Consider the following 27,730-nt stretch of genomic DNA (forward strand, 5'->3'; position numbering starts at 1 on the left):
TGGGTTTTAATTTTATGGTTTTTTTATCTTTTCCTCTTTTATCTGTCCTGGTCAATAATAATTGATTTCCAGAATAAGAAACCTCAATACCTGAAATAGCACTCCTGGCACATCACAAGCCTTTACCTTCTGTTCAGCCACAATTAACATAATCTGCTCAGTTACTGTGTGCACCAGTTGTTGTACCCTCCAATACCTGTCAGCCAATTTTAGCACTTATCACTCAGGTAGGACTCTGTGTTCTGCTAGGAGTGGGTTTTCAGTCCTATCTGTACCCAATCAACTATGTTTTATTGCTTTGATTGCTGCTGTATTTTAATAACCAAGGGCCAATCACTGGATAAAACAGGTTTTTAAGACCCACTTGGGTATTAATCCCACCCATTTCCCCAGTAACAATCACTACCTCAGTAATCAAGTGCCTTGATTGCCTGGTGTAATCTCATCCAGGTCAGAAAACAGGGAAGGTGAGTGTGAGCACACCTATCGGTCACAGCCACCTCTTGAGGTGACCAGTATCATTCTCTTCTGTACCACAAAACCCATGACATTCCACTCAAGAGTAAGAGGGCTTTGCTTCAGCATCAACTGGAGTGTCGGTGCATCTCACTCCAGGCACAAGGGGACTCAACCAGGCTGGTCAGGTCTTGCACATGCTGTCCCAAATCTCCTGATGCTTCAGGCTCGTGGTGACCCGAGTTGTGAGCAGGCATTAGCAACTCCTCACTGGCACAACGTCCTGCAGGCTGTCCCGTGGCTTCCCCATTGCCAGCAGCAGAGGTCTGGGTTGGCGTCACACGACACCTCTGGGTGAGGAATTTCCCCTGGTGTCTGAAAGGCATCTCAGAAAAGGCACGTGTGTTACAGCCACGCTATTATGATTTAGGAACTCAAGCACTCAAAGGCCAAAGCTGCTGGAGTGAGGCTGCGGGCTTAATTAACTCCTGGCACTGACAGTTTTGGAAGCATCTTTAATTAGATGATAACATGTTATTTTTTCAAGTGTGGTCCTCATCTCTCTGAACACATGGGGCCTGCTTTGACCCGGCAAGGGTGGCAGCAGCCCCCACTGCCTGCAGCCCCCGCTGCCCGCAGCCCCTGCCTCCTCCTGGCAGCATGAGGCAAGACAGTGAAAACAAACCAGTGGAAGGCCACCCTGGGTGACACGTTCCTCATTTTCTGGGTCACCAGCCTTGAGGCTGATCTGTGGGCATGCACAAAACTCCTCTGTCCACAACAGGCTATACTTGAGAATATGGGATGCTAAGGGTGGTTGTGGGGGTTAGAAAATAGAGTTTCCAGCAAGGTACTTGAAAGGAGAGGAGACTTTTGACTTTGGTCTCCCTGTGCCTCAGACCTCATCTGCAAAATACCTCTTTCTTGCTCCTCCTGAGTTCTAGACATTAGGTCTCCACAAGTCCCTTTGGGCTGCCGCATCCTGAACCCAGAGGCTCTATGGCTATTTCTTGTGGTGTGTGAGGGAGCTGTGCTCCAGCACTGGCCAGAGAAACTGCCCCTCTCCACACCACCACCTCCCCCCATTCACCACAGTAAGCTGTCCCCCACAGCCAACAGCCACCCTGTTGACACCAGCAGCCCCCAGACAAATCAGACCCACCGCTCACCATTGTTCCTGACTTTGAGCAGATGAGCTAGACCTGACTGCAGTGAGGCATTTTATTTCCATGGCAGGTTCAAAGCTTCCACCCACAGTCAATCAAAGGCACACAGAGAGGTTTTCTGCCCTCCACTGTGGCTGCAGAAGAGCTTCTCAACCAGGGAGCACCATCACCCACATGTCCTGATGGACATAGGAGTCTTGAGGAAAATCATGGCATGGGATGGCAACATTGAAGGCTGTATCACAGTGGGATCAAGGGGATATTGCATTCCCAGATCCACTGCTCAGACAGTCTTCTCTGCATAGGAAAAGGCATGTGTGGAAAGGCAGTGGGTTGAAAAGCTGTTTGGGGGCCTGGGAAGGTAACTGGCAAATTTTGTAATTTTTCAAGCTCCAGGTTGTGACCTAACAATGGGAACCACACAGCCTGACAGCCTGCAGAAAATTTGGCCCAACCTGTGGGGCAAAAAACCCCTCTGTTCAGTTTGAAGCTGGCTTAAGTCCAAAAAGTAGTGCCCTTTTATACCATCCAAGGACCTCCCCAAATCTGGACTGTTTTCTTCCTAAATCCGGGCTCTTACATCCTTAAATCTGCAGTTGTTATCATCCTGCAGCAATACGGCATTGTAAGAAACCTTTTGCTGTCAGTTCACATACATTATTGCTCTACTTCTGAGCAGTACAATTAGGTCTCCAGAGCTTGCTTTCTTTATCAAAAAAGACACAGGTATTAAACAGGAGTAGAGAAATATTCCAGCTCATAAGTCAAATCAGATAATTGAAATGGCCTTAAAATTAGCCTAGTATTTGCCTGAATAGAGTTTATATCTCACTGGGAACTAACTGTCCTTTTTCTTCTTTGTCTTTATTTTTCTCCCCCTGCTGCTGTTCGGTTTGGAAGGTGATCTTCAGCAAATACTGCAACTCCAAAGATATTATGGACCTCTTCTGCATTGCAACAGGGTTACCAAGGTAGGTCTCTTTTAATCTGTGACATTCGTTTCACTTTTGTTTCTTTACTTCTGGGGGAAATTTAAAGACAAGCCCCAAAAGACTAATTTAGCTGCTATTCAAGCTTCTCTCTCATTCCAGTCTACTGGAAGAAGAAATTGGGGCAATCCAGATAACACCAGCTGGAAAAGTGCATGAAGCTCTGTCAGGCATTGAGCCACCTCAGCGGCAGCTGTGCCTGAGGAACAGAGAGGAATAGGGTAGAACAGAAAAGAGAGAGTCCAAAAAATACAAGCAAGTGCAGAAGACCAGCACTGAGTGCAGATGGGTTGTGTGCCAGTTATACATCAGCACTACATTTTTGCCCAGATCGAGTGAAACACAACCATATGTTTAGAACCTGTTTTTTAGGGAAAAATTTGGCCCAATGATTTGCCATTGGCATTGGTGAAAGGCCATTTGGCATTGGTGAAAGGCTTTCTGTTTAGATACAGTACAATCTAATCCCAGGTATAGGGTAGTTAAACATAAAATACCCCATTTTATGGAACATAAATATCCCCAAATCCATTGCCCAGGCCAAGTATTTTCTAATTTATGTTGCCTTGCAAAGTCCATGCATCTCTCCTGCTGCAATTTCCTGTAGGGTTTGTTTCTCTTACCTTCAACCTAGAAAGCAGCATCCAACTTAAATCTCTGTGTTGAGAGGGATCCAGGATCAGGTGTAGTTGTGTGCTGGGGTGGGAGAGGCTGGTGAATGGTGGAGGGTGGCATGGTGTAGCACCCAGCCACTTCTGCACCACCTGTCCAGGGCAATGGCACGCAGGGAGGGAAGCCCTGTCTAAAAGGGGCCATCTCCTCTCTGAATAGGAGCTCGGGCAACGCAGGCCAGATGCACAGCAGCATGCGATAAGCTATAGTCTTTACCTGTGTAAAAATAGGTTTACAATAAGAAAAAGCATAGGAAAAAATAAGCCAGTCCTTTGATTATAGGTTTATTGCATGACTCTAGCTCTGGGGATTGAATGATAAAAATGTCTATATTGACTCAGAATTTGCATAAGCTGCTGGACAGAATTAATGTCCTTTGCCGTTTATCCTAGCTATTTCTTCCCATTTGACATGAGAGAGGTTAATAACTCTCATTTGCTTATGATGTGAAATACTTCCACTCTATCACTGAGGAAACTTTGTTGAGCAGTTTTAATGACTCATGATTAGGGTGTTCACCGCATATTCAGCTTTTTTTTTTTTTTTTTTTTTTCATCAGAAGACTTTCAAAGAACGGTGCATTTCAACCAGGTTTCTGGAGCCAAAGTAAACCTCCAAGGTTTAGATCTGAGCCTATGAGATCACACTTCTCACAATTCTGAAAAAAAAAAAAGGCCCCATATTCAGCAAGACATTTTGTTTTGTTTGTTCTGGTAAAAGAGTAACTGAGTAAGTTCAAGACAGTCATATTACCAGTAGTTATTTGTGTAGTGGGAGTCAATACATAGCTGCTGAGTCAATGTATCATAAAACATAGCTTTTTAACAGAAATTATGAGTTGATGAGTCAACTGAATTCAGGGAGCAAAGTCTGCTCAGAGATCAAGGATGATCACACTTAATTTTTCCAGAAACATCTCTGATAACTGAAGTGGGCGAACCATCAAGCTTCACCCTGTCCCGTGCTTTGACCCTTTCTGCACCCAGGTAAAAAGGATCTGAGACAATGTCAGGCCAGGCCAAGAGTGCTGCAGGAGATAAGATGGCTATGTGCTGTGTGCACAGAAATTCAGCCAGCATTTCCAGGTCAAATAAACATCTTTGAAACATGCTTTTCAGGAACACAACAATCTCCCTTTTGACGGCAGACAATTGTATGGTATCCATTGACCCAACAATGCCTGCAAACTCAGAGAGGTAAGCTTTGCTGCAACCTGCTCTTTAAAAATAGGGTCAAGCCCAAGGGAAGGGGTGATGGTTGTGTGCAGATGCATTTCATACGCAGTGGGAGGTGAGCAGCTCCCTGGAGGGAGGGAGATGACAGTAAGAATTGCTTGCTGGCTTATAACACTAATGCCTGCTGGTTTTGAAGATTTTAACTTGTTATTAAGGTAGAAGTAATTGTCTGAGGAATTTAGGTATTGAATGTAGAACATCTGTTCCCATCCCACCATGTTTGCTGTCAAGGCTCCCGGCTCCTTGGCTCCCTTACTCCTTTATTGCTCTGCTAGGACACAACCATGACATTACTTGCAAAGAGAAGTCAAAGGTTTTGATGAGGGTAGGTCTCTTCCGTGCTAGCTTTGGCCCTTCTCACCTCCAAATGCCTTTTTCTTTCTCTCCTTAGTTTCCTGTTGCTTTTCCAACCTGGGACTTTTAGTTTCACTCTGACTGCTTGTACTTACTCCTGCTGGTGTCATTTTCTTAATTGCATATTTCATCATTACTTATCACTGGCATTACTCTCATTGGCACCTGTGATGGAGCCCCAGCAGTTGGGAGGAATCTACTGCACAGGATGATGTGTCAACACAGGCCAAAAGATGATCCCCACCACTGGAGCTCCCTTCTGACCTACAAATTTTCCTCACCATCTCAGTCCACAAGCTATCAAGGCTTGCCAGGCAGGAGGCATTTTTACCATGTTTGTTGCATGACCATACAGCACAAGAAAGATCTCTCTGTCTCTAGCTCAGTAGTAAACTGGAGAGATGTGTGTTCATAAGAAGTACTCATTGCATATTTAAACTCACAGGTTTTAAGAGTGCTTAGAATATATTCAGATACTTATTCCAAATTCTCGGGGAGTTTAGATATGAAATACAAACTGCTTTCTGAGTGTTGCTAACATCAACCCTCTCTGACTCTTCCAGGTCGCCATACAAAGTGATACCTGTTGCCACTGGGCAACTCTCAGGTAAAACAACCCTTTTGAACTGAATTTGCTAAAGCTAAATTTGTGAACATTTTCACATGGAAAATATATGGCTATGATGCAAGGAAGAATGATGATAGTGTCATGATTGTAGCTACAGCAGAATAAGAAGTATTTGATCATAGTGTTCTGGAGGAAAGTTGAAGAAAAATCCCCAAAGTATTTGAGAATGAGGTGGAATGGCTGGGGTCCAGGAGACTTTCCCAGTGCTTAGCTGTGGTCTGACAGCACCACTGATGTCCTGGGGAAAGTCCTAGATGGAGCAGTGTGATTTTTTCAGGCAATGTAGACAAAGTTTGAAAGACTGTCCTGCAGTGTTTTGTTTAACTTGTTCATCTCTCAGCAAAGCTCCACTGGAAAACTGAGCACAACATTTGAACTCCATGTTAGTTCCAAATGGCTGAGGAGAGAGCATAATTTCTGTTGTGGGCATGGTAGCTCTAAGTGTAATAAATATTTAAATATACCTGACAAGATTAAAGAAGGCTTGGATGGAAGAGCACATCTGGAACATGTTTCCCAGAACACAGCTGTTCTCCACAGAACACTGTTGTACTCCACAGGCAAGACTAGGCGGCACTTCTACCATTTCTCTTTGCCTGCCAGTGTCACAGTCAGGCCAGTAGCTCTCAGACACTGGAGAAGAGCATTTGCCTGGGGCAGGTCCTGTAGAGCATCTGGCTCACGGTCTCTCTCATCTGTGCAACCGTGTTATCTCCTGCTATTCTCTCCAAGGCAGACTGAGCAAGAGCCCTAGACTGTACGCTGTGGAGCTGTAGCGAAAGGCTGGCCACTGAGGCAAGGGCTGCAGGAGGATAGGGAATGTCAGCTGGGGACACAGTTTGGAGCAGTAAAATGAGAAGATAGGTGAGACAAGGGGCAAGAGGTTAAGATTATCCTGGGAACAGAAAGAACAGGAGGGAGCCAGAAAGTCTGGGGCAGGAATAGAGGCTCTTGTGACAGGGGCAAGGCAGTTTTGCTGGTCCCACTGGTTTGTCTTCTTGCTAATGCTGATTGCAGGTCCCACCTCTTCTTATTGCTCAGGCTCCTGTATTACACAACAAAACATAGTGTCTCACAGCACTGCCTTTTTTTAGATGGGGAGACACAGGGAACCAAAGCTGCTCTCTGAGGCACCCACGACTGCTGCAGCAGAAACATCTGTAGGAAAAGGGCACAGCAAGGCAGTGTAGGAGAATGATGGGGGGTGGGGGGGTGGGGGGGCATGGAAAGGCCGCAGTGGGGAGCTTGTGCATGCAGAGAGCAAAGGCAAACAGAGCAAAAAGAACAAAGAAGCTAGGAAATGGGGAAGTGCTTTATCACAGTAAGATTTGTTACAAGCCATAAACAGGTCCTAGATCGGTGATTGCCACTGTTGCTGGAAGGAGGTAGTCAAAGCCAACTGCTAAGGGAAAAGAAGCTGCCTCCTAAACTATTTCCTTTTTGCAACAAACTCTGCTGGAACAGCATCACTGTTGTGCTCCAGAAGTACGCTATTTGCATCATCAGGTCAGAAAAGGTGGGGTCTTACCTGCTGCATGTGTCTCGGTGTACCAGCTACATGGGTAATCAATAGCCATTTGCCCCAAGATGGAAGAACAGGGCAAACAGGGCCAGCAAGGATCTGCTGGGGAAAGCCACTGTGTTATACCAGCTGGGAAGCCAATCAAAAGTCTTTCTAGAACATCTACCCTTTTTTTTTACCTAACATGAAACTAACTGTATATTTTTATAAGACCATGTATGACTTTTCACACTTTCCCAGGGCCCTCGTTTTTCACCCCAGCTGACAGCACATGGCTCTTCTTTCTTCAGAGTGCAGCTCACTGTGTCAGCCAGGTCTCTCTTCCCTCCTTGAATTTTATGAAACAAGGATTTCCAAAGATCTAAGCTGAAAAGGGCAAGAAAAATTCTGGCTGTTAGTTGCCAAAGCAGAAGAGAGTCTGCTATGGAAAGAGGAGGGAAGTTGAATTGAGTGTGATGGAACTAATGTTCCTTGGTATCTGTTTCTCTTTTGCATGGGTTGTCATTAATCTTAAGCATTCCTGACATTTTGCTGAGAGTAGGAAGAATAAACAGAGTGGGAAATTGTTCCTCTTCATTAAAAGAAAAAAATCCACCTCTGTTCTACTCTTCACTTCTTAAGCAACTCTGCCTGCGTGGTTCTGCTTCCCAAAGCAACTTGTCCAAATACATGCCAAAAAAGGGGTCACCCTAATTTTCACAGCCGTGGGAGATAATGCACCTCTTTTCAGCAGTCTCCCAGGCAGCTGGAAAAGAATGACGCATGTTTCAGTGGAACAAAGACTGTAAAAGGTGGGACTGGAAAATATGATCCTTTGGGAGGAAAATATAAGCAGTGGCTTTTATCCAGCAGAAGAGATATCCACTGGAGTTCTACTAAGAAGTCATTCTTTATTTCCTGGCCATAGTCATGGGAGAGGGCTGGAATTACAAAAATTATTATTCCAGTGAGCATCCGTTAGATGCAGCAGTGACTACCGTATCACCATGGGGTCAGCTGTCTGCAAGGCAAAGCAAGGGCTGAGCTGGCCAGCTCTGAGCCTGTGTGGCCATTGCATCATGTGCTGTCCCTCCTTCTGTGGCCCCAGAGTAGAAGGTACGTGGCTATCTGAGCAGAGCATCAAACCCCTGGTGCCAAACCCTTCCTTCTTTCTGGGGTGTTTAAACTCCCAAGGCTGTCTTCTCCCTCCCAACAGCAGGAAGGCTCTGGTCTGCATCCTTGTGGTAGAACAGGTTCAAAACTCACAAATGGATGGCTGTGTTGTGGGTATAATTAGTAGGGTTCAAGCACTCTGCAATATTGCTGGAGATGCCAATTAAATGAACAAATCCTACTAGCAGCACACGCTTGAGAAATAAAACTGAAGTCTGATAGTGCACAGAGTGGAGCTATTGTGGAGCTCAAGTGAGCCTGATCCACCACAGTCCTAAACAGGGCTGGAAACGTGCAGGGACTGTCCTACCGCTTCAGAGTTAGAGCAACAAAGCACACAGGTGGCTGAACGAGCCCTTAAAAATCTCACCAGGGATGTGACCTGAAACAGCATAAGATGTGCTGAGCTTAGTCCCAGTTTTCGCCACATCTCTGTCTCCAGTTTGTTCTGGTGGATCCCTCAACACAAGCATCCCCTCATCCCTGTAGAAATGGGCAAGGAAACCCGAAGACAGCAGTGCCCTGTTGGGATGGAGGCCAGCATGTGGAGAGACCTCACCACTTACCACTCCTTGCTCAGCAGCCTCAGCAGTGGGGAACCCTGCCAGCATGCATCAGAGCGTGCATCGGAGCGTGCATCGGAGCGGCTTGGCCAGCCTAAGGCTATAGGCAGCATCTTCACCTCCCACTTCACTTGCTATTCAATTGTTTGCCTTTTCAGCTAACAACCCATCTAGCACTTGCATGGAGGAAAGCCCAGGGTCTCTCCCCATGGATATCGGCTTGTAGCAGGAAAGCTAGCTCAACCAACACCTGTGTAGCTGCCTGCTAGGAGGCTCACATCTGAACAGTGCTAACTGCGCCTTGCCCACCCCTGAGCCCACCAATGACTGCACCAGCGAACTGTGGAGACAGCTTTCCCCCCCCCAGAGTGATTAAATACACAAGATCTTGTGCAGATTGCTCTTAGTAAAGTGACAGAAGCTTGTCACTGTGTCTAAATCTTCTTATTCTGGGATATCTCTCCTCTCCTTTTGGAGGCATATTCACGCTTGCAGATCAAGCAAGTGTGAAGAGGCAGAGACTGTGAGAGAAAAAGCCCCCTCCCTCCTGCTGCTCCTTACATGCATCCCACATGGATGCGTGCATCCGGACAGGGCCAACAGCTTCAGGATTACTCACCTGAGCAGGGGTTTGCATGCAACAGCCCGAATTAACCTGAGCTGTCAAGTGAATTTGGTGTTCGATATGACATGATTCACAGACGTGGGCTTGGGCTGGAAAACACACCCCTTCCTCAGGCTTTTGTCCACCTGGCTGTTTGGTTTTTTTAAATTCCTCTGACTGTCCTGATCCAAACAAACCACAGCGTGCAAAATACAGATAGGAGCCTGAGCCAGAGGCACAAGAACATGTGAGAAGGAGACCGTATGGCAGGAGTTCACCAGCCTGATGCTGGCAGGCAAAGGCAGATGCCCACACCCTCCCAGCCTTGATGGTCACAGCAGAAAAGATAGGGGGAAAACCATCCCACACTCACAACCCCATGCACTCTCTGCCTGCACCCTGCCAACGCTGGCAGGATGGCAAGGGGAGCCAGGGAGGGCGAGAGGGTGTAGGTGGCTCCCTGGCTGTGATTCTGGTGGGTAGGACAGGAGAGGAATAGTCACTGCTGAGCAGGGCGGTGTGAAGCAGAGGGTGCATGCCAGCAGCTCATAAGCCATCTGTGTCAGCGCACAGGTGACCTGAGCTGCCCCAGCATGTACCTAGTCTCTGTCTGGCAGGGAAGGTGTGTACACGCTTGCTGCCAGCCCTCTGATCCGGCCACAGTGGGAGTCACAGGAAAAAGTGCTGCTGCCATATTCCCCTGCACCTGCTTTCTGCCCAGACCTGCTAGAGACAGGACTGCTGAGAGGGACAGCAAAATGGCTCCTTGCTCTGTGATGCCCCAGCCAAGTTCCCTGCTGAACTTGGCAGGGGCCAGCAGGCAAGGAGCTGAAGTCCCTGTGCCCACAGTGAGCACAGGAATGAGCCAAGGGAAGCCTGGGGAGGCCTGAGCTGCTCTGTCCTCTGCCCAGCATTACACTATTGCAGCATCTTCTGGAGGGAGTTTTTCTAATTTTCTTTTGTCAGCTTCAAAATATCTTGCATATTGTGCAAAAATCTGTCTTGCTGAACACCTGCATTTGCAAACATTGCACATTCATGGTGCTGGCAGAGGGTGAGCTGAGAAGAGGGTTGCTGCTGGCTTTTGGGGTGCTGCAGGAAGGAGCTGGTGACCCTCAGCAACGTTCACAGATTGCAGCTGCCCATGCTACGTGCACTAGGATTTCCTTTTCATAGAGGGAATTGCAGCAAAACAAATGAAGCAACTGAGGGAAAAGGTGGCTGCATGCACCTGGGGTATCAGCCCTGCCCAGAGGTATAAAAAAAAGCAGATAGACGGTAACGGAGTAAAAGAACACCTAGCCCTCCTGTTACACAAATGAGTGGATAAGTGAGACTAAATGATGTTGGAGTGTTATCTCATTTTCTTCAGAATCAGGGGTTAGCAGTGATCTCCCCCTTGGAAAGGAACAGGACGAAGAAATGGATCTTTGTCTCTTTAAGATGAGACGAACTGCCACTCTTAGTCATATATCTTTACTGCACCCTAGGGTTATAAAAACATACATCTTCATTTTGAAAGTCTTTTATTACATCTATAAACATCAGATTGCAGCTGACTGTTCCCTGGATGAGAACGTCCTAGTACTCCAAGTGAGTTTTGACAGGGGGAGGGAATGAAAATAAGATTTTTTTTTTAATTTTTTTTTTTACTGGAACAGTTTTTATAGGGAACTTGTCAGTCTCTGGCATGCTACAGCCACTGTCAGAGAGCTGAGCAGCATTGAAGTGAGAGGACACGGGTTTCTCTGCTTATTTTCACTGTTGGACTCAGGTACCATCCCAGGTGCTGTGCACGGTAAGCTTTCCTCCTGTCTTAAATAGGACGCAGCGTTTGCTTTGTTTCAGCGCTTGGATTTTCAAATGGGATTTGTGAGAAAACTGAAAAATGGGTCTCTGTGAAAAGAACTAATTTCTTCATTTGCTCTGCTAGCCTCTCTGCTGGGAGTTGGATCACAGAAAAAAAATATGAAGAGGGAAATAGATCTGAGACTTTCAGAGCACAGAGTGCTTGTTCCAGTTTAAAGACACAGGGGTAACAGCCAAATTGTTTCGATCAGCAAAGTGAAAGCACTTGACAAGTATTTCTGACATCTTTAATACCTGAGGAATTGCAAATCTTTTCAACAGGTACAAGAGCTATTATTTAGAATTACTCTGTAAATGCTGGGCTGTATTTCTGTGTGATGTGTTTTGCCTGGGTGATTGCACTCGTGAGACATTGTGCTCCCTCAGGCAAGTGCAAAAAGTAGCTTCAGAAATGCCATTGGGGTATTTCTACATAGCATATAAATGGGTGTTCCATAATGTGCGGCATGTATATAAGAGCATGCAACATTTCTACTTCTGGAGCATGAGTAACCAAGAGTGCAACCACATTGCAAGCACAGTGCAGTTTAAATTAACTGGTGAGACAAAGTGGGAACAATCTCAAAACAGCAGCTCGCAGCTCAGCAAAGGTGATTTATGCTTCCCATCTGTGTGAATACAGTGTGGACTGACTGAAAGATGGGAAAATATTGTTATTATACTTCTTCCTTCCTAAAGTGTACTGTCCCTCAAAATCTAGGTTCTTGTTTTAAGGATGCATTTGCTTTTCCCTGTGTTAGTTATTGCAATCCTGTGATGGTCTTGGAAGGGGTTGGTGCTTCACCAGGCTGACTTTCCTGAGCTGGCTGAAGCACCCGAGCACTGGAGTTGGCAGCAGGAGGCAGGGAGCTACTGGAGTGAGCGCTCCCAGTGCAGCCACTGCCACAGCGTCTCAGACATTGATGGGATCCTGACGGGATCCCTATGGTGGCTCTGTCCAAGTTATGTTCTCAAGGGAAGGGGACTGGGAAGCTTATGCACTGCTGTGTCCATCCTGTGAACCAGGAAGGACTCATTCTGCAAGGACAGTCACTTTGAAATCTCACATTTGCCTGAAGTTTATGCATAGCAGTACAATCCTTATGAATTTGCACCAAAAAAAAATTGGTCTCCAGGATAATGTCCCAGTATACATCTGAAAAGAAAACTGGGTTATCTTGTGTTCATAAGCTGTTGCACTGCTCATAGGCACTCCGGCAGTGTGCTGACGGTGTAGAGGCAGCCCTTGTGAGCCAAATGTTTCAAAAGTGGATGGTGATTCTGGGTGTCCTACCCAAGAAATGTGAAAGGGGTCATCTTTTCAGAGAGTGCTGCCTTAAAACAAGTACCTCTCAGAGACCTCACCAACCCCCCTCTAAAAAAACTTCTGAGAAACCTTGACTGTAATCTGCAGGCAGAGAAAGGCAGGTGATATGAGAAGTCATTCCTAAACACTATCGCTGTTCAAAGGACCAGAACTACTTTTTGGCTAAATGCCTCAGCGACAGAGCTGGAAGTCTGGGGATGCCACTTTGCAGGGAGGCTGAGGATGTCTTTTTTGCTCTGTCATTTTCTGTTATGTCCCCCTCCTATTTTCTCAGAGAAAGAAGAATTGTTCCAGAATTTATTGGGACAGATTGCTGAGCAGTTCTCAAGGTAAGAAGCTGAACATCATTATTAATTTAAAATGCTATTTCTTTTATCACCCTAAAGTAATATTTTCACAGGAGGCAGAGGGGCATTTAAGATCTTCAAATCCCACTCTTCCTGACAAATTTACGCCTGGTACACAGCTTATTTCCTGCTGACAGCAATATGGTAGCTTGAACTAAATGTGATTTCAGTGATTATGTTTGATCTAAAAAGGAGATCAAGTTGTAAATATAAATGTTCTTATTGTGCTTCTGCCCTCTTAGGAAGCAAAAGAAATGTTTCTACATTGAGCAGTCAAATCATCTGGTTTGTTTCATTTTTCCCTTTATCACTCAAACATGTCTCTCCCCTGAGAGGATTTATCAACATCTGTATAGCTGCTTATTTTATTCCAGCTGGTTTCAATAAGACAGATCAATCCCACCACAGCTTAGCAAATCACCAGCATAACTCTAAAGGAAGGGGGGCTTCAGAGTGTGCAGACACCAAGATGCTGCTGTTAGGCAAAGCATTATCAACTTAACTTTGCTTCCCTTGGGGGGTACAATAACAAGCCATTGCCAAGAGAGGGGGTGATGAAGTGTTGCAGAGCCACAGTACGTTCCCAGGGTCACAACAAAATCATTAGTTGTTAATTTTTCTGAAAATTAAATGCGAGTGTATTTTCTGCCCAAATTTTAGCATTTCCACAGGAAAATTTCTTTTCCTTATGGCAACCATGGTTGGACAGATCAATCCTTTGAAAAATATAGACGTTTCTAGCAAAAGTCCTTTGTACCTAAGGCAGGTACAGCACTAAATGTATAACATTAATACATGAGGGTTTTCTTTTCAGGGTTTTTAAAATCAATGAGCTGAAAACGGAAGTAGCTAATCACTTGGCAATGCTGGAGAAAAAGGTTGAATGTGAGTGTCCCTTTATTCGTATTGCAGTGGGAACCGGTGTCTCAGAAATTCCCCACCTTCTTGCCCTCATTGAACCCCTCTCTGTCCCACTCCTCACAGCCCCTCTGCTTTCTCTGATCGCTAGCAATGTGGCCAGCCTTGAGCCTGAGAGGCCACAGTCCGTCCCAGGGTGAGGCCCGGGGAAGGTGGGAGCCTGTGGTGGCACCCACCGGCGGGTTGAGGCCGCGGAGGGACGCTCTGTGTTGCAGACACCCAGAGCTCCTCCCGGCCTCCCCGCTGAGGGGCCATCGACCCCTCCGCTGAGCTTCGGGCCCAGGGCCACATCCTCCTGCTACCATGTCCCCACAGAAGAGGGTCTCCACCACACAGCTCCCTATCGCCCACCTCCAAGCCCCTCAGCCTGCCCTCCCATGCCCTCCGACCCATCCCCTGCCCCTCCTCAGCTCCCCTGCACCCAGCAGTGTCCCCCATGCCTCTGCACAGGCATTCCCTGCAAGACGCTGCCCTGGAGCACACCCGGGGCCTAGCGCTCGCTGTTGCGCTTTGTAGTTAATATCAGGAGGGTAACGCAGCTGCCTTCATCCTACTTTAAGTCAGATACTTGCACAGGTCAAACATGTTGCCTTGCAGAGAGGCTTTCTCCTTTCAGAAATGCATTTACTGTGTGTTAAGCAGTCAGGTCAGTCCTCGTCGCTGACAGAGGCCCAGCCCCAGCACTGGGACCTGACTGTGTTTCTTCTGCTCAACGCCATGTTGCCTGCCTCCCCCTGCTGGGAAAGGGCCAGGGGCCGGGGAAAGGCCTGTCCCCACAGCACATGTGGTGCCACGTGTGCGCTACCCATGGGGCACTGACACGGCACCAAAACGTCCATAAACGGGTGGTGTAACATGTGCCATGAGGCAGCCGGAGGGTACATCTCGTGGTCTCGCGAGGGGGTGATTGCTGGGCTGCAAACACGGGGCTTCACCCCTCTCTGGCCATATTGCCTGGCAGAGTTCTAGGCAGCATCGATTGCCTTGTTCAGTGCGTTAACAGCAATGCAACCATGTTCAGCTACTGTGCAACAGCAAAGTTAAGTTCATCTGGTCAAAAGCTCCTTTTCCATTGGGGGGGGGGGGGGGAATTTTTTTCCCCATGCAGCACCTGACTTGTTTTGTTGCTTTTCAGTATATGAGGCAGAACACAGGTCCCAGAAAGGCAGGGAAGGGGAATGAACAGGGCACTGTCACCCAGCACTGTTTTGACACCAAAGGTCACATCCTTGCTGATACGCAACATTTAAGTCAGGAGCACGCAGAGTCTTCCCCAGCACTACAGCTGCAGAAACCACTTTCTCACTAGAGCTGGCTGGAAAAAAAAAAGTTTCTGGTTCATGGAAGAATTTTTGTTGAAACTTCCCCTGACCAGAAGCTGCCTTGACCCTGCAGCTTCTCAATGAGACTGATGCCTTTGTCAGCAGGGAGAGGAAAAATATTCTTATTCAAAGAGCAGCTGCAGGGGACCTTTTCTGTGAGGCCACCCCAGCCACAGGCTCCCGGTGCAGTGGGAGCCCTTTGGTCACACTCATGGAGGGGGCAACCTGCAGCGCACATACTCACAGCACAGATCTCTGCAAGGAGCCCAGGTAGCAATTCCTCCCTGTCTGCTTTTCCCAAGGCTCCGCTGATTTATTCTATGGACCAAAAGAAAAAAAAAAAAAAAAGAAAGAAAAAAAGAAAAATTAGCTCAGTCATTCTGCCTTTTCTGTGAAACTTCTGACCAACTCCAGTCCTCAGGGCTAAGTGCCATGGACTAGAGCAAATGAGGCAAGCATTCCTGTGAGTCTTCCTATCCCCTTGGCAGCCCAGGCAAGCAGCTCTCTCAGCCAGCTAGGGGCTTCTTTTGGCCACCAACTCCCCTGATGACCCCTTGGGTTGGGACCCCTGGCTGCACCCTGCATGCACACTGCCTTTCAGCACCAGCAGCCCCTGGCAGATAATGAAGACTTGCACACCGCTGCAGGAGAGGAATAGTTGTGTGCTTGCACTCTCCAGCACTTTATTGCTGCTTTAGGGAAGGCAGCCTACACAGAGGTGCTGTGCCGTGCAGGTGAACTGAATTCACTGGTCCCCAGACAAGGCTTCTTTCAGTAAGTGGGTCTCACCGCTGATGGAAATAGCAGCTGATGTAGCAATCTGCTGCTATTCTGCCTGAGCGCTTGCAATCCCATCTCCAGCAGCCTCAGCCTGTGGGAAGGAGCTCCCTGGGTTGCCTGTCTACAAGTGCACCCATCTGCTCAGAAATGGACTTCCAGAATTTGCAACAGAGCCAAATCTGCAACATTTTGAAATAATCCCACGCTTTCATGTTTAAAAAGCAAAACTGTGAGAGAAAGGGAGTGTCCAACCTTCCTACTCGAGCTGGACTCCCAGAGGTTGCTTTAAGAGCCATGTTTCAGTGCTGGATTCAGCCCAAGGATTTCTTTAGACAGCACAGGGTCTTTTCAGAAGGTATTTCTTGCTGCAGAATAATATAATGGGCTCTTAATCAGTGCACATGACAAGGCCATTTATCATTTGTGAGCCAAATGCAAAAAGAATTGTGCTTTTGTTTTGCCTTTTCTCCCACCTTCTTCAGAGATCCCTTTTCCACCACTTTGACATGCGATCTCCAGGATTTCTTCCCCAGAAGGGACGTGTGTGGGGATAAGTGCTCATGACAGCACTGCATCTGCACCTCACATAAAATGTTCTCAGCTTCCTTCCCATTACTGTCTAGAGACTTCATCACAAAGATGTGTTTTCAAGGAGCCAAATCTTATAACTGATTTTTAAATCCCATCTAAAGCTTGTGACTTCCCCTTGGAAAATGCATCTATGCAGGGCAAGCACTGGGAATGCTTTGTCCCATAGCTTGACTTACTCTGCTCCAGTGTTTTTACAGCAGCCCACATATCAATAAGGAAGCTGGCAAAAACCCTTTGCAATTTGTAAGCACCTCACATCTACCTTAAGAAAATAATTATGTAAATGCTGTGCTCCCCAGAGAGGTTTTGGAAGAAAACTAAAGAGATGCAATACAGAAAAATGCTCAGGGCTGCCATTTTGCACCAGAACTTCTCTTCTCTCTGCAGTTGCCTGCCCCACTACCCCGTCCATCTGATAACTCCGCTTGGCTCCCACTGCTTCAAATAGGCACCAGCCACCATTTAGACAGCCTGGCAAATGGGTTACCCATGAACTTCTCCTGGATGAATGCACTGGGGTGGTATACAGCAGCATGAGGCTTGCAGGTCAGGTCAGCTGCAGCTGGTGAGTGGCAGTTGAACGGAGTACCCAAAAAAAGTGCAGCCAGATACCCAAAATGAAGATATTGAGCAAGCAAGACAGCATCTTGCCTGTATCATCACATTGTGATCACCCAAAGAAATTGCTTGTAGCAATGCTAGACAAAAAAACACTAATCTGGAAACAGGATATTTAAGTGAAGGGTATCCCTGTAATCAAGCATAAATCAAAAGCTTTTCCCTTTCCTCTCCTAATATATGGCATTTTGGACTCAGTTCATATATCTCTCTTTTTTCCCCCTTTCCCAGATCCAACAGCAATTTTTGTTTTTACGAACATAAAGAAAGCAAAACTGAGGTCTCTGCTTATTTACAGAGTTGTGCCCTCCAAGGCAGTTTTTTGTCACTTACATGCTACTACCCTCCAGATAAGTGTGATTTTGACTATTATTTTCTAAGAAAGTGACCGAATACTGGTTGTATGATTGCACATTCCCTTGAGTTTCCTGAACCACAGCTTGTCCATGCAAACAATGAGTTCAGTAAACAAATGAGCTGTGAAATGATTGCATATGAATGACATGTACTTAATAAATGCTGCTGTATTATGTACTTGAGCATGCTGGTAGTTCAACAAGAGGGAAAGAAAAGGGAGAATTTTCTCATACTTGCACTGCATTAGGTTCTCATAGCTACATGGAATGAAGAGCATTGCTGCATAAACAGGCAATCAAACTTTTTGCCTTGTGGGTCTCATAATTATGTACAGAAGGGAAATAAAGGATTTTTGTGCTGCATGCAGAAATAACCTTTGATTACAAAACTGATTGGCAAAAAGAAGTGACAGATATTCAATACCTAAAAAAAACCCAAATCAATTGCGAGAGCAAAACTTTCAACATATCTCTCCCTCTCCTGCATTCTCACTTTGGTTTTTCTGTACTTAACAATGACTCTCAGAGCTCCTTAATGCTCTGCATGAACTTAAAAATTAAAACCTTTTATCTTAATGGGAATTCTAATCCTACTGGGACACGTTTGCCTAGCTGCGCTTATCATCCCATCGTGGGAGGGTTTTTTCACTCAGGATTTCCTTTGATTTGTGTTCTACAGCAAAGAAGTGAAGGCACCAGAACAGCTGACTGCTGCTAACAATCGTGGAAAAGCTGAGACATTATAGCCATTCTGTGAATTAAAATCCTGTAGCTATTATCTAAAATTGGCAACAGAGAATTCCTATGGGTTTTCAAGATATATTGCTTTGGCAGCACCTGCATATGTGAGAACCAGGGCAGAATGTAAGAGCTTGCTGGCTCACTGGATAACCCCACTGTTAAAGCCCTTTGAAATTTTGCACAATTGTGAAACAAGATCCTTCGACTTTTGCCATGGTAACCCTCCTGTTGTTTTCCTTTGTTGACAGTGGAAGGCCTGAAAGTCGTGGAGATTGAGAAATGCAAGAGCGACATTAAAAAGATGAGGGAGGAAATGGCAGCAAGAAGCAGCAGGTAAGTTCTGCTTTGGACCTAACCAAAGAAATAAGCATCTGGTTTCAAACCCTAATGCAACATTTCTGCAGAATTGTGTTACCTTCTGGGCTTAGAAGTAAAGGAGGAAGAAACTAATAACCATTAAGGACAGTGGCTTTAATTTAACATTTGAAGATCTACAGCAATTCATCAGTTAAAATAGCTCAGGCCATGGGAATAGAGAAAAAGGTCTTGCAACAGAGAGCTATTTTTCACCATACAGAATGGGAATTCTTCATCCAGATTTACTGGGAGAGAGGGAATGGGAGAAGAACTTCTGCATAGAAGTTCTGCACAGTGCAGTGTTTGATTAGGAGCAAGTTATCACTCAAACCAGCTCCAATATATTCTGGGAAAATATAAAATAAACATGTAGCAGCTCTTCTAATTATGATCTCATGCTATTAAAAAAACATTCATTTCAAACTCAACAAGAAACTGGGAATTCACTTTCTAATTCAAGGGCTCACTGTGATTGTGAAGCTTGGTTTTGCTGTAATTAAAACACAGGAAAAAAATTGCATTTGGTATGGTATGCAGCCTAGGCTTGAAAGTCTGCCTCCTGTGTCACTGAAATACCCCATTAGTACAAACAAATCATCACTGTGAGATTATGAATACTTCTGGGAAGGTTGCTGAAGGATATACAGCGTTGCTTAAAGTGCGGGTGAAGGGGATTTTTCTCAGCAAATGTAACTATGCTATCTTGACAGCCTCTCTCATTTTCTTCATTTGAGGTCAAATTCTCTGTCCTTTAATCAAAGCAATTACCTATTGAGGGCAGTGGGAGATTTGCTAAAAGAATTAGACTTTATAATAATTTGCTGTTATGAATTTTGCTACCCAGATATATCAGGTAGCTCAGCATTAATACATTCCTGTTAAGTCTAAGGCCAAATTCAGCTGTCATACCAGCATAAATGCAGAGTAACATTTTTAAACTCAGATCTGCTCCAGCTTTCTAGATTTATAACAGTAAAATGGATAGCAGTCTGCCCTGTGACTTGCAGCATTTCTTGTTCAGGTGTGTGAGGAAACCTTATGTGAGGAGCTCAGACTGGCAGCACATGTGTGCTGATTTGTGCTGAGTGTGATGTGAATAACGTGTGCCTATGCATGCGTCCTTACCTTTCCTCAACTGTTTCAGGGAGCTGGGAGAGCTGCATTTATGAGCATAGTGACACACAGGCAGATAGGGAATTAAAACCAAGAAAAGAAATTAATGGCAGCTTCATGCTCACCCAGTTGCTGCCACACAGATGAGGAAGTACGAGACTGTCCCAGCAGCAGCTATGACTCATTCCTGTTCCAGATCTTGTCACCTTACAATCTCTATTTTTTATTATAAACAGCAACCTGTTAACAAGAAAAACAGGAATGGGCAGTGCTATGTCTGCCCAGTGCAGCCGTCTCCAGCTGAGGTGTAGTCTTCACCACGGGCTTGTTATGAGATATGACAGCTGCCAAAAGCCAGAGTCCAGCATGGAGCAGGATGCTGGCAAGCTGTGGTGAAAGTGGGTGTGGTGCTCAGCAGCAGGTAGTGCTGACACCCAAGCTAGCTTGCTCTGAGCTCACACTGCATAGCTGCTTTCACTGAAGCAGGAGCCTAACTGTCTCTGCTCAGCATCGCTTTGTGCCATATCAACGTGGCAGCTACTTGTCACAGCTCTTCTTGGTTGCCTTGAGCTGGGTCTTCCTCCTCTCAGTTGCACAAAACCTCCTTCTCCTTGCACAAAATTCTGCCCATGATTATCAGTAGCCTAAGGGCTTGGGTCTCAAAGCAGCAGCTAGATGTGTCTAGGTTCAGTGTCTAAATGGGTGTGGCTGCGGGTCACTTCTTTTTGCTGTAAGACCTCATTGGGAGCTGCTGAAGAATGAGCTGTGGTTCTCTATTCCCAAAAGACCATGGCTCTGCAGGACCCATGCCACTAGCCCATGGTGACCTCAGCCTAGGGGTCCTTCATCCCAGAACGGCTCAGCAAGCTCTGTCCCATTGGCATGAGATATGTGCATGCTATGGGAGGAACAGAGACATCCCTGGGTAAGTGGAAATATATTTGCTCTTATTTAGACTTGTCATCCCTTGTGCAATGTCATTTGCTAGATAATGCATTACAGTTGCAATTAGGGATTACATCTAATGTTAATTAATGTACATAAATATATGCGGTGCCTATATTCTTTCAATAATATCACAGTGTACACAGCTGTATTCTTATATGTTTACATATTCATACATTTGCTCTTGTATTAACAAATGTCAGAGTAAGGATTAACAGCTAGGTTTATAAAGTCATCACACAGTGAACTGTGCATCTCCCCTCTTCAGAAGAGCAAAGCAGCCCCACTTGCACCCCCTTAAATTGTGGGGGTTTTGCTAGTCTGCTTTTTGCACTCACCACTGACAGATGCTAATAATGTTATAGTGTAATTTAGAATCATGATCATTTGCAGATACAGTTTTACATTTGTAAAGGTCTGATGCATCCTGGCTCTGGTGTGTTCCCCAGTGTGGCAGGATGAATGCTTCGATGTCTTACTGCAGCTGGGAATTAGAAAGAGTTGGCTGACCCTCAGCTAACCCTGGCAGCCAGCTCCAGTTAGGGCAAGGAATGCCCCAGTCCCACTAATTTTATCCTACTAATACCCCTCACAGTGGAGTTTTGAGGAAACAGCTTTAGAAATTATTATGACAGCTTTTCACCCACTGAGACTCTCCTTAAACAGGGCAAGAAAAGACAGCTGGTTGAAGCCAGCTGACCACCGTGAACTGTAAGATGACATAACTTTTGCAGGATTTAGACAATATCATCAGAAATGTTAGCAGACATCAATATTAAGAGGAGAAAAGACAAGACAGCTGGACCAATTCCCAATGGAGAAGAGAAGCACTAAAAAGAGATGCAATACAGAATATGCAAAATAATTCAAAAGGGACAAACAAAGTTAACGGAATACTTTGGTTGGTTTCTTGAGAGGGTTTTCTTTGAGCTTTATTTAGCAGGAGATTTGAAAAATGAGAAAGGATAATCCAAATGTTAGGACTACAGGGATAAATACAAAATGCTAGTAGATCAGTCTCACATGGGACTAATTAAAGCCCATGTGACCAGCTACCTGGGAAACATGTGTTGAGTTAAAGTATCATGATTGCCATGGGTGACACCTCACAGCTCTTAGTTTTATTGTTCTCCCCATGGCTGTAAGGCAAGGAACTGCTCTCGCGCTACAGTGCAGCAGCTTAGATGTTCTGCAAAGGCTGTAAGGCTAGAGTGTACCTCCCAGCTTGGCTCTTCCACATGCAGAGGAAGGAGGAGCAGATAACTGGCAGTGGGTGCTGGTGTTAATAACACGGCAAGTGTTAATTACCTGTAATTTCTGGCAGTGGCTCGCTTCCCCCTGGGAGCCTAGCAGACTGTGTCTGCTGAGCCTGTGCCTCACTGCTGTTGTCCCACCTGAAGGGCAGCAGACAAGATGGTCATGCCATCAAAATGGATGGTCATACCCAAGATTTTACAAGACCTAGAGCTGGGCTGCAGTGTCATGGGCTCAGTGGGTGCCTACACCAGTAAATAAGCACAGGTATGCCAGCGTCCATACTCAGCATCGCCCCTAGCAGGGCTCTGCCATCCTCAGACGGCAAGGTGCTTGCTGAAAGGAAAGTTACTTGGTTTAAGTAGAAGTGGTTGGGTATCCATGGATACATGCTTGAAGACAGATGCTTCTCACTTGAATTCAAATATATGGAGAAGGGGCAACAGGGGCATTGCACGAGGGGAGAAAATCCGAAAGAGAATCACACTTTTAAAGCATTTGAGCAACACCACATTAGAAAGGGAGAGGCTGGGGAGTGGGGTAATTCTCTGAGTGATGCCTACTGAGAAACAAGAGTACTTCTGGCATTTTTCAAGACACTGTGTTTCTGTTCCCATAATGTTAAAAGCTGAATATTTCATTTCAGGACTAACTGTTCCTGCAAGTACAGCTTTTTGGATGAAAACAAGAGGCCGACTCCCCGGCGAGATGTACCATCCTACCCAAAGGTACCACACAATGCTTGCTCTTCCCAGAATCCTACTACACCCTTGCCATCTTGACAAGCTCTGGTTTACAATGCATGACTCCATAGCCTTCTTAGCCTAGTTATTCTACAGTCTAGGACCTGATCCAAAATCCCTGGAAACTAATGGGAAAAGCTGTCATTGCCAGTGGTGACTTAAAGTTGGATCCTCAGTAGTCTTTTAATACTTGAAAACTCATTAGTGTTTGAAATGTTAATGATCATTTTGCAATCACCAACTTTTAACGCTCTTTTGTCTAGTTATATTTGTTTATTCTCCATGCTCATAGCAGACAATCAAAACTAGCCCGTAATGTTGTACTCTGATTGACAATAGTGTTGCTGTCTGTTTTCTCCTAATGGATTATTTTTTAATTTAAAAAGTAATTTATGGGTATGCTTCACCCAGGGAAACAAAGATAAAATGCGACATTGGATTCTCTGCAGAATGATTCGTTGTCCCTGTGAAAATGAGTTAGTGTATTTGCTAGAGAAAACAGTAATGCTTGAAGAAAAATGTCTATTGGGCAAGTACAAGTGCAAATCCACATTGATGAATGAGGCTGAAACCATGAAGCACACAGGATCTTTGATCCTAGCATTGGCAGTCTTTACCCACAGGAGTTATTCAAAGCTACCAGGTTATGTCTGCTCAGTGCCCAGCTCACACCTTGACAAGACACCAGCTTACACATGTGCAAGTCATAGTTTAACAGTGAGCATTTGTTTGCACACATCAAAGCTGTCTCAGCCACTCTGAAGTTCACATGGTCCCATGTGATGCAGGTGTATGATATGGACGTGCATCTTTGCGTATTTGTCTTCACAGTCTTCCAGAACAATGAGTTGTAAGTTCTGTTGTTTATTCTGCTCTGCCTAGCAAAAGTGACCTCCAGGCCTCTGAGGCAGACATCATGATACTACATTTCTTTCCATTAACTTCTGAGCTAGAGGCTTGTTCTTCTGACACTAGAACATGTTTTCACAAAACATATCGCTTCTAAAGCAGATTTTTGCACTTAATCAGTATATACGTCAAAACAAACTTTGATGTACTGCTATGATATTAGGATCTTGAATTAACAACAAGCACTATGAAAAGTTGTACTGACTGACTGCAGAGTAAACTGGTAGTCTGTATTTCTGTATTATCCCTAGACCAAAGCCCATAAGAGTTTCGTGTTTAAGAGTTTAGGTCCGGCTTGACAAATCTGTGAAATTTGTTATCAGTTGCCAGGTGCCGGGTTTGTCCAATGTCAGTGAGGTTAGGAAGTGATGAGTACACTGAAAGAAGATATCATTTAAACACTGGTATCAAATAAAAAATCTGTATTGCTAACACACAGTTTTCTTTCAGAAAGTCATATTAAATGTACGTTATATAAGCAAATGCAAAAATCATTGCTTCTTAAGGAGGAAAATTAATCTTCAGTGTTATTATTCCTTGGATCAAGTATCAACAATTTGATAGCTTAGAACATTCATTCACCTGTTCACTACAGTAAGCCCAGACTAATTAGAAACAGCCATGGTAAATGGACCAATTGAAGCTACAAGGTTTTTGTGTCCCAGAAAGACTCTGATGAATAGAGTCTTGAAAAGATAAACCAGTACAGTCCAGATCTCCCCTGGTCTTTTAACCCTCCACATTCCTTTTTTAAATTTTGTATATAATTGGTAACTGGATGATGAGCTTGATTTTGTTTTAAGCCTCTGAGCATAATGATAAAATAATCACTTGAGTCTTGCAGGCTGACAACCAATTTGAAAATGTGGGCGTTCTTGAAAAAATACTCAAAATGGGAGCATAAATCATCTGAAAGTAAATATATCATACCCACCAGCTAATTTAACACTGTTGGCATAGACACTTCACATCATCCAGATGTAACTGGCTCCACTGATTATCACTGATGTTCTGCAGGCAGCAGAACCAGTGCAGCCGGGGACAGATCTTTATATCTCTGTGCTGGATTTACTCACAGCCCGGTCCATAACACCTCTGCTCTCCTTCCTTTTCTCCCAAACCCTTCACCTCCTGGCTCCACAAGGATCTCCACCCATCAGTGACCTACCAGCTGGTGCTGTGGCAGGCAGCAAGCTGTCTGAGGGCTTTCTGGTGTGGCCATTCTGGTGTGACCACAAGCAGCTGGTGGGGATGGTGAGAAGGGTTGGGCAGGCAGAGGAAGAGATCAGTTGCTCTCTCTTTGGGAAATATGGCTAAACCCCTCACGAATGGAACCCCGAGAGTCCCAAGGACATGCCAACAGTAGGTCCCTTGCCAGAGTGGGGGACCATTACTTACTCTGACTGCCTTTTTGTCTACAGTACATGCTGTCCCAGGAGACCATTGAAGCACTTCGGAAGCCAACCTTTGATGTCTGGCTGTGGGAGCCCAACGAAGTAAGGATGCCATGTTAGCTGAGTTTGCACTCCTTCTGAGAGCCAACAAGGCCAGAAGAGCCCTTTAAGATGGTCTGCAGGGTTTTTCCCCTTTTCTGCCCCTTACTGTCTATATTTTTTTAATTTTCATATCACACCAGAATACAGTACTTTTTCCTGACAGATGCCAGGTAGATTATACTGAATATTATATCCTGAGTTGTCTTTATTTTTTCTTTAATCTATTCCTAGTAATGTCCCATAACAACCAGTGCACTATCATTACTGCCACATGAGTTCTCTTGTGCCGTTTTATCTGAACAAATCAATCCCTATGAAAGCGTATGCTTAAGCACACCATCAATAACTCCACTCAAATCAATAAAGCAGCGTGCTGCTGCGTGAAGCTGGACAGAGGTGCATGCATTGATTCACACACTTTTAGGCAAGAGGTTTTCTGTAGTGTATTCTGAAGAAGTTGCAAAATTGCGTGCACAGCCTATTAGTGTTTTCTTATTACTTCATTTTCTTATTTTTCTTATTGCTATTAGTATTATTCATTGTTCATCACTTGTATTGCAGAAGGTTCTGGAAGGCCCACATGTAAACCTCTGTAGAAACATGAAGGAAAAGGTTGTTTCTGTAATGGCCAGCTTATAATGTAATGTGAAACTACATTCAGCAAATATGAGCAAATCTCACCTAGGAAAAGTGTAAGGGAGGGTAGGACTAAACCAGGGGGTTTGTGTTGGATTTTCCCCAAGGGAAGGATTGGGTAGCTCTCACAGCACCCCTTAGCAGCAATCACCTTAACTACCATCCCAATCAGATCTTGTGCATACAAGAGTCATTGTGGTTCAGCACCTGTAGGTCAACATCACAAGGAAAAGTACCTCATACAACACCTGCAGGAACAGCATATTCCTTTCAGGATATTTCATCTGGCTGGCAGCATAACAGAAGGACTCTCTGGTGGCTTTAAGTCCAGCTCCCGTTCACAGAGGCTGGCAGAGCTTCCCTTGTGCAGTCCATGCCAAGCTGAGCTTGGTGCTCTGCAGTTACTGCTCCCTCTCCAGCCCCTTTTCTCTCTACCATGGCCATACAACTGCTCAGGCAAAATGGCTTTCCCCCAGCTTCTGAACACCTGTCAGGTCTTTACAGCAAGAGAAAATTATGACCTGCCAGGTGGACCATAACGCTGTTGGCTCACTGTTATTCTGACTATTAAGAAAGAATGGGGAGAGACAAAAACCATTATCCACGGATTCTTGTGTGCTGAGGCATAGTATTTTAGCACAGTAACTCATTCAGAGTACTAGGAAACCCCATATGGTGGCATGAATGAGGCTAACAAGAGGGTGTGGAGATTAGACATGCCCTGCAAGGAGGAGTGCTGCTCAGAAATAAGATACCACACAAGCTCTAGCGAGCCAAGCACCATATGGGTTTATCTCACCCTTGTAGCTCTAGTTTATGTTTACAGAGAATATTTCAATTCTGTCAATGCTTGCTTAGCAATAAGCATTTGCCCACATGCTTAATGTGGGGCAGGCAGGTTATAAACGATATTCTTCTGTAAGCAAATCAACAACGTGCTCTGCATCATCTCAGTAAACAGAGATATGCCACAAACTTGTGTTCTCTTTCTCAAATGCTCCCTCGCTTTCAAGCCTTACAAGAGTCCAATATTCAAATTTTTGCTCTTGACCAAGAAAGCTGAAAATGGAAACTGAGATTCTCATGTGTTCAGGGGCAGGAGCTTTGGGACTCAGAGTCACCCTGCCACTCACCCAAAGATCTCTTGGCAACAGCTGGAGGGAGACAGGCATTTCTGAGGATAATTCAGCCCTTTTGGATCAAGTTTATTGTCTCAGAAAGTCTTTTCTGAAAGTATTGTGAAATGTATATTCTACCTCAAGGGCCAGGAATAAGACAAAGTGGTCTACAGCAAAACGCTGTTCATGTGAGCACAACTCAGCTCAGACATTGTCCCTCAAGTCTTGCAGGAAAGTCTCTTTCTTCCTGTTCGGCTGACTCAAAACCAGCCCCTTTGTTACTGTACAAACTATGCATATTCTCTGGATAAATATAAAGTTTCATTAGATTAAATAATTTTTCTGGAGAGTTTTTAAGAGCCTAAATAACAGAAACCTAACTAAAAATGTCTCCAAGACCATAGTTGTGACATTACATTCATCATGTTAAAACTCCTGGATCAGCCTACAGTCTAAAAACTACAGCTGCTAATATAATACCTACATTTCATCCCCTTCAGATTTTGCCTTCAGAAATGGAAATGCAGATACATAAACTCCTGAACTCCTGGAAGTCTGTCCATTTCTGACTGGTGGCAGCTGTTAAGTGCCCAAACACATCACATTATCAATATCTTTCTTTTCCAATATTTTCAAACCCGGAAGATTAACCAGGAGTAGTAGTGCTAAATTACCTGCATCCCTTCCTACTGCAGAGCAGACATTGTGTCAAAAGAGCAGCCTGTCTTTGCATTTCAGCTGTTAGGATTAATAGTTATAGTTTACAGGAGTGGATGGTCACATACCTGCTGCAGTTTTGTAGAGTTATCTTTTGTTAAACAAGAAATATGAGCTAAGAGAGTGAAGTAAAGAAAGAAGATGTTGACACATATCTAGAATAAATATTTCTCTAAGGTTATTTTATTTTCTGCTGTCATTTTCTATACATCTAGGGCCTGATCCATTTCTGTACAGCTAGGGCCTTTGAAGT

General features: G+C 45.0%; 1 protein-coding gene across 5 annotated transcripts in view; it reads left to right on the forward strand.

Annotated features, from left to right (window-relative positions):
• PDE9A (phosphodiesterase 9A) overlaps positions 1-27,730 on the forward strand; it is a 71,199-nt gene that overhangs the window by 25,760 nt on the left and 17,709 nt on the right. For 2 of the 5 annotated variants that reach the window (XM_080376741.1, XM_080376740.1), the window contains exons 2-9: positions 2,523-2,593; positions 4,402-4,479; positions 5,436-5,479; positions 12,791-12,845; positions 13,678-13,748; positions 18,438-18,522; positions 22,505-22,586; positions 24,932-25,006. In XM_080376741.1, coding sequence (XP_080232867.1) covers positions 2,523-2,593; positions 4,402-4,479; positions 5,436-5,479; positions 12,791-12,845; positions 13,678-13,748; positions 18,438-18,522; positions 22,505-22,586; positions 24,932-25,006 — 561 coding nt within the window. The other 3 variants (XM_080376742.1, XM_080376744.1, XM_080376743.1) reach the window with 3 other exon arrangements.

This window comes from Falco punctatus (assembly GCF_963210335.1).
Source record: "Falco punctatus genome assembly, chromosome: 2".
Classification (NCBI taxonomy): domain Eukaryota; kingdom Metazoa; phylum Chordata; class Aves; order Falconiformes; family Falconidae; genus Falco; species Falco punctatus.